A 13,074-nucleotide genomic window follows, 5' to 3' on the forward strand; every position below is an offset into this window, starting at 1 on the left:
GAGGAGGGAGCTCAGGAAAATAACTCCAAAAAGTTGCATAGGAACTTTTGGGCTCAGTCACAAGTTATGCATGCTTAAACCTTATCTAGTCTGCTTATCAAAGGCTTTGAGAACTAAATTGTGAGGTAGACCATTTTCCAGATCCTAGAGTGTCACTGGATAGTGCACACAAGAGACAGGTCCAAATGGCACAGCACAAGTGTTAAAAAGTTAACTGATTTTGGAACTACAGCCCACAGAAGGCAAATAGGAATTTGTAGCTTGAATCTAACAGGACTAATTACTATTAAAATTGAGAAACAAATAATGCAATCAATACTCTACAACATTTAAACAAAGCCAAAAAACCCACATTATATTCAAAATGTTCATGATAAAACCCCCAAATTTAGCATACAGAGAAGCAAGAAACTCTCAACAGATGGCATAGATGTGGAAATTATCAGGAAAAAATTTAAAGTAGTGATTTTAAATGTACTCCAAGAAGTAATGCCAAATACTGTTGAAATGAATGGAAAGGTTAAAAAGTCTCAGAAAAGTAATAATAGACATGAAAACGAAACTGAAGGTAAACTTTAGAGCTGAAAAATACAGTAACAAAAACCGGAAATTCGATGGATGGATTCGAGAACAAAATGGAAATGACAGAGGAGCAAATTAGTTAGCTTGAACTTGATCAACAGAAAGTATCTCAGTATCTCATTTGAAAAAGAGAGATTAAAAAAATGAAGGGAGTCTTGGGGATCTGTGGGACAATACTAAAACATTAAGCATTCATATTATTGGAGTCCCATTAAAAAAAAAAAACAACCAGAAAGACTGTGGTTAAGAAAATCCATTATAAGAAAGAATGAGGAAATACTTTACAAATTTGGCCAGCTGTAACTTAAAGATTCATGAAGCTCAGTGAAACCTAAACAGGATGTGTGCAAAGAAATCCATGCCCAGGAATGATGGCAGATTTCTTTTTATTATTATTACTATGTTATGTGAGTCACCATACAGGACATCATTAGTTTTTGGTGGCAGATTTCTTATCAGAATCCAGAAAATAGTGGTCTGAAGGTGGTGGAAAATTTTCAAGTACTGAAAGAAAAGAAATGTCAACCTAGAATTCTACATTTAATACAAGAATCCTTTATGAATGGAGGCAAAATAAAGATATTCTCAGATGAAGGAAAACTAGAGAAGTGTTGCCAGCAAAAATGCTCTCACAGAAATATAAAAGGGAATTTTTGGGTTGACTCATTGGCATTGGAGGACAATTTGGAATGTCAGCAGTGAAGGAAGAGGGGCAGAGATAGTAAAAATAAGGGTAAACATAATAAACAAATCTCCCCCTAAGCTCTTCTTAAAAATGTATGTTGAAAGCAAAAATTTTAACAGTCTGATGGGATTTTTCAGTATATGTAGATGTAATACGTATTACAACTACGACATAAAGAAGAGAAGATAAAGCATCTAAGAGGTTGCAAACTTTCTATATTTCACTTGAAGAGGTAAAATATTACCTTTACAGGCACTGTGAAAATGTTAGGTATGTCTATTGTTACCCTTAGATCAACCACTAACAAAGAGAAATAGTAAAACTCAACAAATAAAGCAAAATGGAATAATATAAAATATTCTAATAATTCAATATAAGGCAGGAAATAGAAAAGAAGGGAATAAAAAAAAGAGAGGAAATGAAAACAAAAACTCATGGTAGACTTAAATCCAAAAATAAGAATAATTATGTCAAGTTTAAATTGTCTCAGCATACCAATTAAAAAAAATTTTATAATGAATTAAAAATTCAAGACCCAATTACATTTTATCTACAAGAAACTTACTTTTAAATATATGGATGTAGGTTTTGGTTAAAAGAACGGAAAAGCATATACTGTGTAAAATTAACCAGAAGGACACAGAAGAACTGAACAACACCATTAATCAAATAGATTTAGTTGATCTTTGTAGAACACTTCAGCCCACAATAACAGAATACATATTCTTTTCAAGTTCATATGACATATTCTCGAGATTGGCCATCTCTTCATCATAACAAATTCAAGAGGAATGGAATCATACAAAATATTTTGCCTGATCATAAAAGATTTAAACTAGAAATCAATAACAGGAAGATAACTGAAAAATCTCCAAGCAATTGGGAATTAAAGAACATACTTCTAAATAATCTATGGGTCAAAGAGGAAGACTGAAGGTAAATTAGAATATATTTTGAATTTAACAAAAAAAAAATACAACACATCAGTGTTTGAGAGATGCAGCTAAAGCATGCTTGAGGAAAGAATTTAGCAATAAAATGCTGTATTAAAAACAGAAGTATCAAATTGATAATTGAAGACATACCTTAAGAAATTAGAAAGAAATCTAAAGGAAGCAGAAAGAAATAATAAAGATACGATCAATTAGGTTTAAAACAAAAAAAAAGCAGTAGAAACAAATAATTAAAACTGAAAGGTGGTTCTTTGAAACGACTGATGAAATTGATAAATCTGTAGTTGGACTAACAAAGAAAAAAGAGAGAAGATACAAATTGCTAAAATCAAAAATGGAATAGAGTACCACCACAAGCTCCACATATTAAAAGGATAAAAAGGGAATAATATAAATAAATGTGTGTGTCTAAATTTGACAGCTTAGATACAAAGATTAAGAAATAAATGCCTCAGATTGGGAATAAATAAATAACATTTTGTCTATTTGCAGATGATCACCTGTGTAGAAAGTCCTCAAGAATCTACAAAATTTCTAGAACTACTAAGAGCAGAACAGTTGAACAGACACTTTACTAAAAGAGATATTCCAATGGAAAAGAAACACAGGAAAGATACTCAGTATGATTACCCATTATGGAAATGCAATGCAAACCACAATGTCATACCGCTGCACACTGATTAGAATGGGAAAAATAAATTTTTTTAAAAGATTGTATTTATTTATTTGACAGAGGGAGAGAGATCACAAGTAGGTAGAGAGGCAGGCAGAGGGGAAGGGGAAAGCAGGTCCCCTGCTGAGCAGAAAGCCCGATGCAGGGCTTGATCCCAGGATGCTGAGATCATGACCTGGGCCAAAGGCAGAGGCTTAACCCACTGAGCCACCCAGGCACCCCAGAAAAATAAATTTTTTAAGAGTGAAAACACCAAGTGCTAATGAGACTATAGAGCAGCTGGAACTTTCATATGCTTCAGGTGGGAATAATGAATGGTACAGAACTGAAAAACAGTTCATCAGTTTCTTATAGGGTTTACAGACACTATGTAACTCAGCAGCATTGCTCATGGGAGTCTAATCTAAAAAGATGAAACTTATTTTCATACAATCTGTAGATAAATCTATTAAAAACCAACTCAAACTGGAAACAACCTCAATATCTTGCAATAAGTGCATGGATAAATAAATTTGATACATCCAGACAACAGAATAAAATAAAATACTCAGCAATAAAAAAGAATAAACCACTGACTCATGACACAACACAGATGAATCTCAAAGGCATTATGCTGAGGGAGAGAAGCCAACCACAAAAGTTTATATACTCTGTGATTCTATTCATATGAAACTCTAAAAACGTCAACTCTGTAGGGATAGAGAGCAAATTAGTGTTCGCCAGGGGTGAATGTTGGAAAGAACTTGACTCCAAAGGAGTATCATAAAGAATTTTTTTTTTTTTTTTGAGTGATAGGACTGTTCTGTACCCTGAATGTGATGATACGGACATTAATTTGTATGTGTTAAAACTCATCAAAAATGTAGACCAAAAAAAGTCAATTTTACTATATGTAAATTTTAAAATAAAAAATGAATCTGACTACTTCCACTTCATCTGCTCATAATTCAATGTGGAACATTAGAAAGAAACTGTAGCCCTTCTCTGCATCAATTTCCTTAGCTCAGGATCTATTTTTTATTGCTTTACTCATAGGATTAATGAGATAATGTTTGTGAAATGTTTTGAGCTCCTTAAAAGGAAGTTGCTATGCAAGTATAAAATGTTGTTATCATTACCCAGGCCCTATTTTTTCTTTTGCTTGTATGATGAAGTTTATGATCATCTTCATTTTCACATTATTTTTAACGAATTGTAACAATAAAATGTGGTAGCCAGGATATAAAATGAAGCACATGCATTAACAAGGCTAAAACTTTGTAATTAGAATTTGAAACATCAGTCTGTCTAAAGATAATTGGCTCTAATGATTTTTTCTCTATGTACACAAGCTACAATTTTATGAAGTCAAAGTGTGGCTTATTCTTCAAGTCACTATCTCCTTTGAGATGTTCTTAGTTTATCTGGGTGTCTGAAGAAAGAGAAACAAGTGTGAGGAAAAAATTCACATGTGAAAATAAAAAAGAGTACTCTGTCTTCGAAAGGAAGTAATGAGAGAATAGTCTGTTTAATTTGGACTCCGCTTGTATTATTTTTAAAAATCCTTTTACTTTCTATTAACAAAAACATGACTTAAAGATAATATTTAAATTCTTAGAAACCCCCCTCCCAAATTTTCTTATTTCTTTCTTAAGTGCAAAATAAAGAATTCTATGATTTCCCCTACAAAAAATTTCTGATAGCTTCCTACTTATTTGGGGGCTAAGGTTGAATTCCTCTTCCTGGTTTTTGAGGCTTTTGCCAATTTAGCTTTACTTAACCTGGACAATGTTACTCCCTGTCTCTTCCTTCATATTAACCCTTTACTTCATCGGGAGCTTTTCCTCCATTCATGTCAGGTTCTTCTGACTTCCATATCAAGGGATTCCTCCTGCTCCTCTGTCTGGAAGGATGAAATCTCCTGCATAGACTGCAGCTGGAGACTACACAAGACCTAATATACATGGGTCACCTTCAGGTATTGGCCTCTAATTATCCCTGTCTCTGTGGAAGCAAAATTATGAGAAGAAAATAAAAATTTCCTTGACAATTGAGATCAGTTAAGTGCCCAAAGCTCAGGTAAAACCCAACCTTTGTTCTCAGACTAAGCTACACTAAAATATTTCAAAAGGAGAAGATCCAAGGGTTTTAGGGCATATTAAAACAACGAACAAACAAAACAAAGCAAAACAGCAGAAGACATGAAGATTCTTCCATTTCCGAAAAACTAAATATTGTTTCAAAGCCTTACCATTTCACTTGATACAAAAAGAAGTTCTGCAGCAAATGTTCGCACTTTTCAGTAGATTAGCTGGTAGCCTAGATTTGCTTAAAGAAGTCACCTATTGTCAAAATTTCCTGGACACAATCTTTGATACAAGGGAGATCAGGAAAGGATGTGATGTTCCTTTTTTCAAAACAGCATTGCCCCAGAGAATTAGAAACATAAAGAGAGTTGAGAAAAAGTGTGCATCATTGACATCTTGCTGACATTAAAATTAAACCATGCTTTCATAAAAATCTATGAATTAGGAGATAGTTTAGAAGTCATATTGTCTAGCTTCCCATTTTGTTATAGAAATGAGAAATGAACTTCAAAGAGGTGAAACTAATTCCTGTCTAAATCCTGAAATTCTATCTGTGGTCCAGAAACCTGTGGGATACATAGAATTCTTATTGAATAGGACTTTATTAATTTTTGGACCCCACAGCTTTTGTAACATTAGGGAATTTGAATGTATCTTGTAGATAACTGGGAACAGAGTCTTTGAGATTTTAGAATATGTGAATACAGGATGAAAGCAATTTGGGTGAAGATAAGTCTGGCAGTGGTGTAGAGAGTAGATGGGAGGGAGGAGAGCCTGAAGAAAAAGGTTCCACTTAGAAGAAGTCTAGGATGCAGCTGATTTGAGGGTGAAAATGATAATGCTGATTTTAGACATGCGGAATATAGGTTACTGTGGGAAATTTAGATAGAGTCTATACATTCATGGAGAGAGTAAACTGGATGGCTAAGAGTTTAGGGTAGCCAATATAGATTTGGAAACAAACCATGAGGAGAAAAGACTGAAAAACAAAATAAGAAAAGCCTTGGCAAATACATACAGAGTTCGGGGAGAGGAGGAAATTACTATCTGTTGACCTGCATGTATGCCAGCAATTTGCCTAAGAAATTTACACACTTATCTTAGTTATCCCAATTGCACTTTAAAATAGGCATTGTTGCCCCTCTACTCATGAGGAAACTGAGATTTAAGGTAGTTTGTCTAAGTTTACTTAACAAGACCTGGGATTGGGATTTGGATCTATGCCTGTTAAGCTTCGAAGTTCATGCCCCTTTCAGTAGCCATCAAAATAAATGGAGGCAGGACCTCAGAGAAAACATGTCATAGGAAATATGGATAGTGACCATATCTACTTCTCAGCTGCTATAGTCCCAGCACACAGAAAGGAGTCAAGAGTAGTTGATGAATGACGGAAGAACAGCAAACCACTAATTGACGACTTTATTGATGTCTGGAGCCAGTTATGCATTGAACTGCATGTCTACACTCCTAAAGATGTATGAGGGATTGCAGACCTTCCATGGTCACCCAGAAATCAAGCCAAAGTTAGTCTGTCTCTACATTTGGGTTTCTAACCTCTAAGCTATGTTGAGAAAATCCATCCATTTTGAGTTAGAGGACACTAATGACTTTTGTGAGATGAGATTTATCAATAATAAAAGTGAACATTTTATTCCATGGTATATAAACACAGAAGCCAAAGGGGGGGGGAGTAAGAAATTTGCCAGAGAAAGAATAGACAGAAATTAGATATTTGCTAAAAGGAGACACAAGGTTCAAGCTGATTTGTTTACATTGTTTTCTTGAAAGTGGGAAGCTGAGCCTGCTTTAAGTCAAGGGGTAATTTGTTAGTGGATACTAAAAATATCTAACAAAAAAGAAGGTAGTTAAAGAGAAGCAGGGGAGCAAAAACGATAGGAGACATAGGTCAAATGCAGGGCTAAAGGATGACTAGGAGTAAAGACAAGGGAGTGGGGTGGACAGAACCATCTTTTAGGCAATGTGTAAAGGCTGAGATGAAGAAACTGTTCCCTTTTGGCCGCTGAAAGCAGTCAGCCCTTCTCCATGGGCCTTGGTGGATCTTCAGATGAACCAGTACGTGGTTTCTTAAACCAAGTCCAAACAAACGGTCTGCAAACATAATCACTTCACAGGGGTAGTCAGACTTAACACTGACTGGATAATGGATGCAGGGGAGACAGATGGCTGCCTTATTTTCACCGCTGTACTTATTTTATACATTCAATACAATGGTTCACTACATTATTTCTCAAAACAGTCTCCATCAGAGTGAGTATTCACTAAAAGCAAAGACGGTCTCTTCCTTAGGGACAAATGGACATATCAAAAGCATCAGGAATCAAAATACTTTTCTCAGCACTGGCCTCTTGCTCAGGCCAAATGCAAGAACAGTGGCAGTTTCTGCTGATGCCTCAGGGATACGTAGAGACCAGCAATTTTTATGGCATCTTGGGTGGGCTGATAATGTCCTTGCCTAAGGGATATCGCCTCTGTGACAAAGTCAGAGGACACAGCCTCCCTAAAACATGCTTTTGTCATTTCTCTTATTTTTGTTAGAATCAGAAGATACTTCTGTATCAAAAATGCTGGGCTGTCTTTTGAATTAAACATAGACTATAGACCTGCCCATATCATTTGATACTATGAGATACCACAGATGTGAATTCTGGACAATTTTATTGATGATAATTTAGCATAGAAAGTGAGTGCTCATTCAATGAAATTCGATTCTTTGCAGCATCCCTGATATTTTGGGTGGAAGAAAAGGGGCATGATTCTCAGTGGCCTCCTCTTTCTCTGAACATCAGCCCCCCCCCAACCCCAGCTTCATAACATGGCACAACAGATTGTGTCAATAGCATTGCCACACAGTTGTCCTTTTGACATGGCTGTTCTGAATGTAGCTGTAGTCATATTCATTCCAAAATGCTGGAATGGTTGGCAAGGGTGGTCCCCAAAAGGCTGAAATCATTCTCTCTCCATAGTATTTTTTACTGTTGTCTACTTCATTTTTGAACTTGTTTCTTTGGCTTCTGTAATATCGCTTCATTTAATTCCTCCTTTAAACATTTCTTTTCAATTTTCCTTTCATTCTGACTGAACCTTCCATATTGGTATTTCTCAGGTTTGTGTCCCAAGATCACTTCCGTCTCATTCTATCCCCAAGTATCCAAGTCATTCTAATCAACATATGGTGGGCTTTTGACTCACAAATCTGTACCTTCACCTCCAGAATTCTTCCCTAAGCTCCAGGCACACATATAAATACCTTCAGGATATCCCAAATTTGGTGTCGTATGAAACTTTACATTCAACATGTTCAAATATGAACTCACTCTAAGGCTGTAACTCCTTTTTATTATTAATTCCATCAATCATCCAAGCCAAAGCCTAGGATTCATTCTGGATTTCTTTAACTTCCACATTTAAATTCTATTTACTACTGTTTTATATCCAGTCCTCATTATCCCAGAAGGGTTATTACAATAGTTTAACTGGTCTTTTGGCTCACTCCTTGTCCTGGCTTCTATCCAGACTTTGTCTTGCTGGCCGGGTGAACTCTATGATGTCGCTTACTCTTCTGCTTGTAAAGTTTCAGTTGGTGTTCTGAGACATAAATTCCAAACCCCTTAGAATAAGGGATAAATGACAATAGAACAGAATAAGGAATAGGTCATAACACAAAATAGTGACTAACCACTGGAAAGATCCAACTCTCCTGCTGCTATCTGTACATATTGTGTAGTCTTAACATGTTTACCTAATACATTCAAGTATCTCATAACAATTAAAAAATTCTTCTAAATGTTTATAACATTTCTGTTACAAAGTAACAGTAATACGTGATAATGCTTTGTCATCTTCCTACAAAGAAAAATAGCCCACATTACCCACTCCTTACCCCAAAGTCTGTAAAGTCCGACATTATTTCTCTCTTTCTCAGGCTATAGAACTTTACCTCAGGTGGCTTTCTCCTTAGGAATTATTCTCCAGTCTTTGTGTATTTTTGTAGTTCACTTTAGGACCTTCTTGTTTAGATAATTACAGAAAGAAATTAGAGCCATTATTGTAATAAATCATGGTTTTATATCGACTAAACCAGGAAGGTACACTGAGATTGCCATTTTTAATATTCTCATTTGTGCCTCCAAGTCTCCTGTTTGGCTTTGGTTGTTTTTCGCTTGGAGAGCTCTTTTTTCTACTGGAAACTAGATGACACGCAAGACAGAACTCTTCATTACACTTTGAAACATACTTTAAGGCTTCAGAGTAGTTAAAGCTAAATTCTAAACCATGAGAGTTTCTCTGCTTTTTGAGTAGATACCTCAGCTCCCAAACGGCTTGAAAGCAGATGAAAATGATTCAGTCAGATGGACACATGCTTTGACAAGAATATTTATTTGTTATTATTGAAAAATACACAAAGGCAAAAGGTCACTTAGCTGCTGATTTTTCATAGTACACAGGGTATTGTAAGAAAGGGAGAAGTATCTGTAACATACGGCAGTTTACATTTCTAAGGCATTTAGGCTTATGAGTAGTAGGCGCCCCTAGGTCCACTTGAGTTTAAACATACCGAGGCATACTGAACTATACAGTAAACTCTTCCATGCACTTTTGTCAAGGATTGTAGATCCATCTCCCATTCCCCATTCTTCTTCTTCTTCTTTTTTCCCCTCACATGAGTTTTGGAGTTGTTCATAGAACTGGTAATAATCTACTCTTCAAGAGTTTCCTTATAATGACAATGCTAATGGGACACACAGAACAGAACTAGTTCACGGACAGGTTCCATAGACTCTTACCAATCTGAGGCTCCAGTAAGAAAAACACCGATTTGCAAAGGCACAGTGGAGACAGGTTTAATGCATTAAATACAACATGAATCATTCACAATAACAAGTTTAGTGTTTCAGGGAACTTTTGTTAATACAACACAGTTGGTCACACAAAATACAAATGCTTCTGTTGATTTGTCTTGGCAACTCAGATACATCAACAGTGCTAACAGTTTAACAGCTTTGTTCTCATCTGACAGAAAATAATGGCAGTTCTGCAAGGCAAATGTTAAACCTGACCGTATGTATTTATTAATTCCACAGTGTTTTGACAGATTATAGGGGATGGAACTCAGAGGATGCTGACACGCTCACTGAGGGCTTTCATCTCTGTTTCTTCATTTTCGGGACTGTCACTGTGGCTAGCACTTGGATTGATCAGGTGAGCAGGGTACTGTAGCCCCTGCTCGCCTGCGTACTGCTCCCACCGCAGGTCGTCGCTTTCATGGGTGATGTAGCGTTCCCCGATTTTACACTCCAGCTCTCGTAAATCTAACCAGGTCTGATAATCCTGAGGAAGAAATTCCAAAATATTACCATAGAGATGATTACAACTCATTAAAACATGGTTTCATGTCTTGTCAGTTCCCTACAACCTTTTCCTTTCCACTCTATCCATGCCGTGTCTTTCCTCAGGCGCCCTGAGGGGACAACATCAGCACCAAAGCCTTCCTATTTACCTAAACTCTGCAAATGCAGACTGTATATATGATATCATGCATAAAAGAGTGGGCAATTAATGCTTGTAGTCAAACAATTAGGAATACTGGCATTCCTCTGAAATTTAATGCCTACGAATAATCCTTCAGTATTGCATAGTATCATTTCTCTAATGTTTAATGTGAAAATAAATATATAAGAGGAACCAAACACATGCATATACTTGATATTTGCCATGCATTAGCCCAGGACTTAAAAATATAGCCTCCAAATAAGCACAGTGCTTGACCAGATGGGCATCTGCTTGGACATTTATCAGGATTACACATACAGACGCTCTTGAGATCTCGTCCTTGGAGTTTTATAATGACCCTTAGATTTTTTTTTGTTTTTGCTTTTCTGTTTTTGTTTTTGGTGCATGTATAAGCGCACATATATGAGTGTGTAATCTGGTATATTTCTCCCCTGTCAAATATTTGTGGGTAGAGAGAGAGATTTAGAAACACTAAATTGTTATTACATCTTAAGAAATTGCATGCATTTTGGCAAACAAATTGATGTAAGAATAACACTTTTAAGAATATAACAAAAGATTTTTACATATAATACCAAGATCTTGTAAATATTTATAAGTCCATCTGATTGGGAAAATATCCAGTGATTAATGTTTACCTGTAGCCAAGGGTGACTCAAGGTCTTATCCACGCTATAGCGCTTTCTCATTTTTACTTGCAGCAAGTTATTGATAAGATCAATGGCTGAAAAAAATTTCAATTATTGATAAATACATGACAAGTCTGGAACATATGCACAATTCATTTACAGTTTATTTCACATCTGCTATTTCACACTGTTAAATGCAGCATAGTGATAACAGGCACTAGAACCCGAAGAAAATACCTCTTGAGAATTCTAAAACCTTGGCCTTCATTTTATTTTGGATGTTAAAAAACGAAATTGAAAATAATTATGGAGGAGGGAGTCTGAATCTTTTATGAATATGATGTGAATTTCTCTTGGTCTGGTCTTTAATACATTTTTCTAAAGCAGGAGTTTGGTTTAAATGTGTATCATTTAACTATTTTTTATACTAACTGTAGGATACAACTGATATTCAAGAGATAGCATTTACTAATTTTGTTTAAAGTTTAAATACACATAATAGGCTTCATTGTCTTAAATCAAATGACAGACATCTAGACACCAAATTCAAAAGGAATAAAATAAAATATAACATGGACCAAGACTCAGCATAAACCGAGAGCTTAAAAACCAACAGCCCAATAGGAAAACCCTCTGGTTTCTTTCTTGCTTTTTAAAATATCCAATGAATTGGAGTTATATTAGACTTCACTGGTTTTCTAGAGGAAGACAGGAAAGAAACTTCTCTAATAAGAATTATTCAATGAGGTTAGAACCAGTCTACCCGGCTTAGTGCTCTGACTTTGATTGGGACTCCTACGGAGTGTAACTTAGGGGGGAAAAGTGATTCTTTTTCTTCTTCTTTTTTTTTTTTTTTTTTAAAGATTTTATTTATTTATTTGACAGAGATCACAAGTAGGCAGAGAGGCAGGCAGAAGAGAGAGGGGAGGAAGCAGGCTCCCTGCTGAGCAGAGAGCCCGCCCGATGCGGGCCTTGATCCCAGGACCCTGAGATCATGACCTGAGCCGAAGGCAGAGGTTTAAGCCACTGAGCCACTCAGGTGCCCCGAAAAAGTGATTCTTCTAGTTATCTAGTCTACAGAGCACCTGAGATACCCATAGCATCGTATGACAGAATTTTCCCTCACCTTTGTAAAAATTATATTTTCAGCCTAGATTATTGATAGTTCATTTATTAAATTCACTATTACACTCCTTACTCATTCTTGTAATAACTTTCCATATTTCCTTCATCTTAGTACCTTCTCAAAAAAGAGCTTAGTGAAATCTGCCAAACCAATGGAAGCATTCCCATTTCACCAGAGTTAATTTCCATCCCTAACCTACCCTGGTCATTAAGTTTCCTGAAAGATGGATCTTTCCCCTCCAAATCTTAATCAAATTGACATTTAAAAAAATGTGAATTAATTCCCCAACTTCCCCAACCACCAAGCGCCTTTGACTCTATAGTATGGTCTACGTCAGCCTGTATGGATCTGAAATACAGGTGATCACAGGGGTCCAGAGGCAACTGGGACAGACCGCTTCAAACAGAATGAATCAGAATCCTTCTCATTATCAGGCAAAGAGAAATTATTTCTATAGTCTTTTGGCAATCCTGAGTTCTTCCTTCTGATACTAATACTCCAAATATTTGTCTGCATGCTTGAACGGCTGGAGAGTCAAACACCTCAGAATTCTTTGACTGAGGAAAGTATATGCAACAGCACACATTTCAGTGCCGTCTAGGCCCATGCACCCTTGCCTTAGTTAGGGTACCTCAGGAAACACGGTACTTAGTATAATTTCAAATTCCATGCATGTGTTCCCAGAGAGCTTTTGAAGGTATAGTTCTCTCAGTGAACTGTGAATTGGGCATGTGCTTTCAAACAGCCATTCACATGATTTACTCACTGGTGAGTAAAGTGCACCTTCCATTCTTGCTGCTGTGAAGTCACAGAGCAAAATGGAGGATG

At 36.2% G+C, this 13,074-nt stretch overlaps 1 protein-coding gene across 1 annotated transcript in view; it reads right to left on the minus strand.

Annotated features, from left to right (window-relative positions):
- Positions 1-9,138: 9,138 nt before the first annotated feature.
- Positions 9,139-13,074, minus strand: part of PRKD1 (protein kinase D1) — a gene marked incomplete at its 5' end in the record, with an annotated part of 327,016 nt that continues 323,080 nt past the window's right edge. The window contains 2 exons of the mRNA XM_080808642.1: positions 9,139-10,308; positions 11,130-11,215. Of these exons, the coding sequence (XP_080664768.1) occupies positions 10,090-10,308; positions 11,130-11,215 (305 nt within the window). The 3' untranslated portion in view covers positions 9,139-10,089. The remainder of the gene's footprint in view (positions 10,309-11,129; positions 11,216-13,074) is intronic.

Source organism: Martes martes (genome assembly GCF_963455335.1).
Source record: "Martes martes genome assembly, chromosome: 7".
Classification (NCBI taxonomy): Eukaryota; Metazoa; Chordata; class Mammalia; order Carnivora; family Mustelidae; genus Martes; species Martes martes.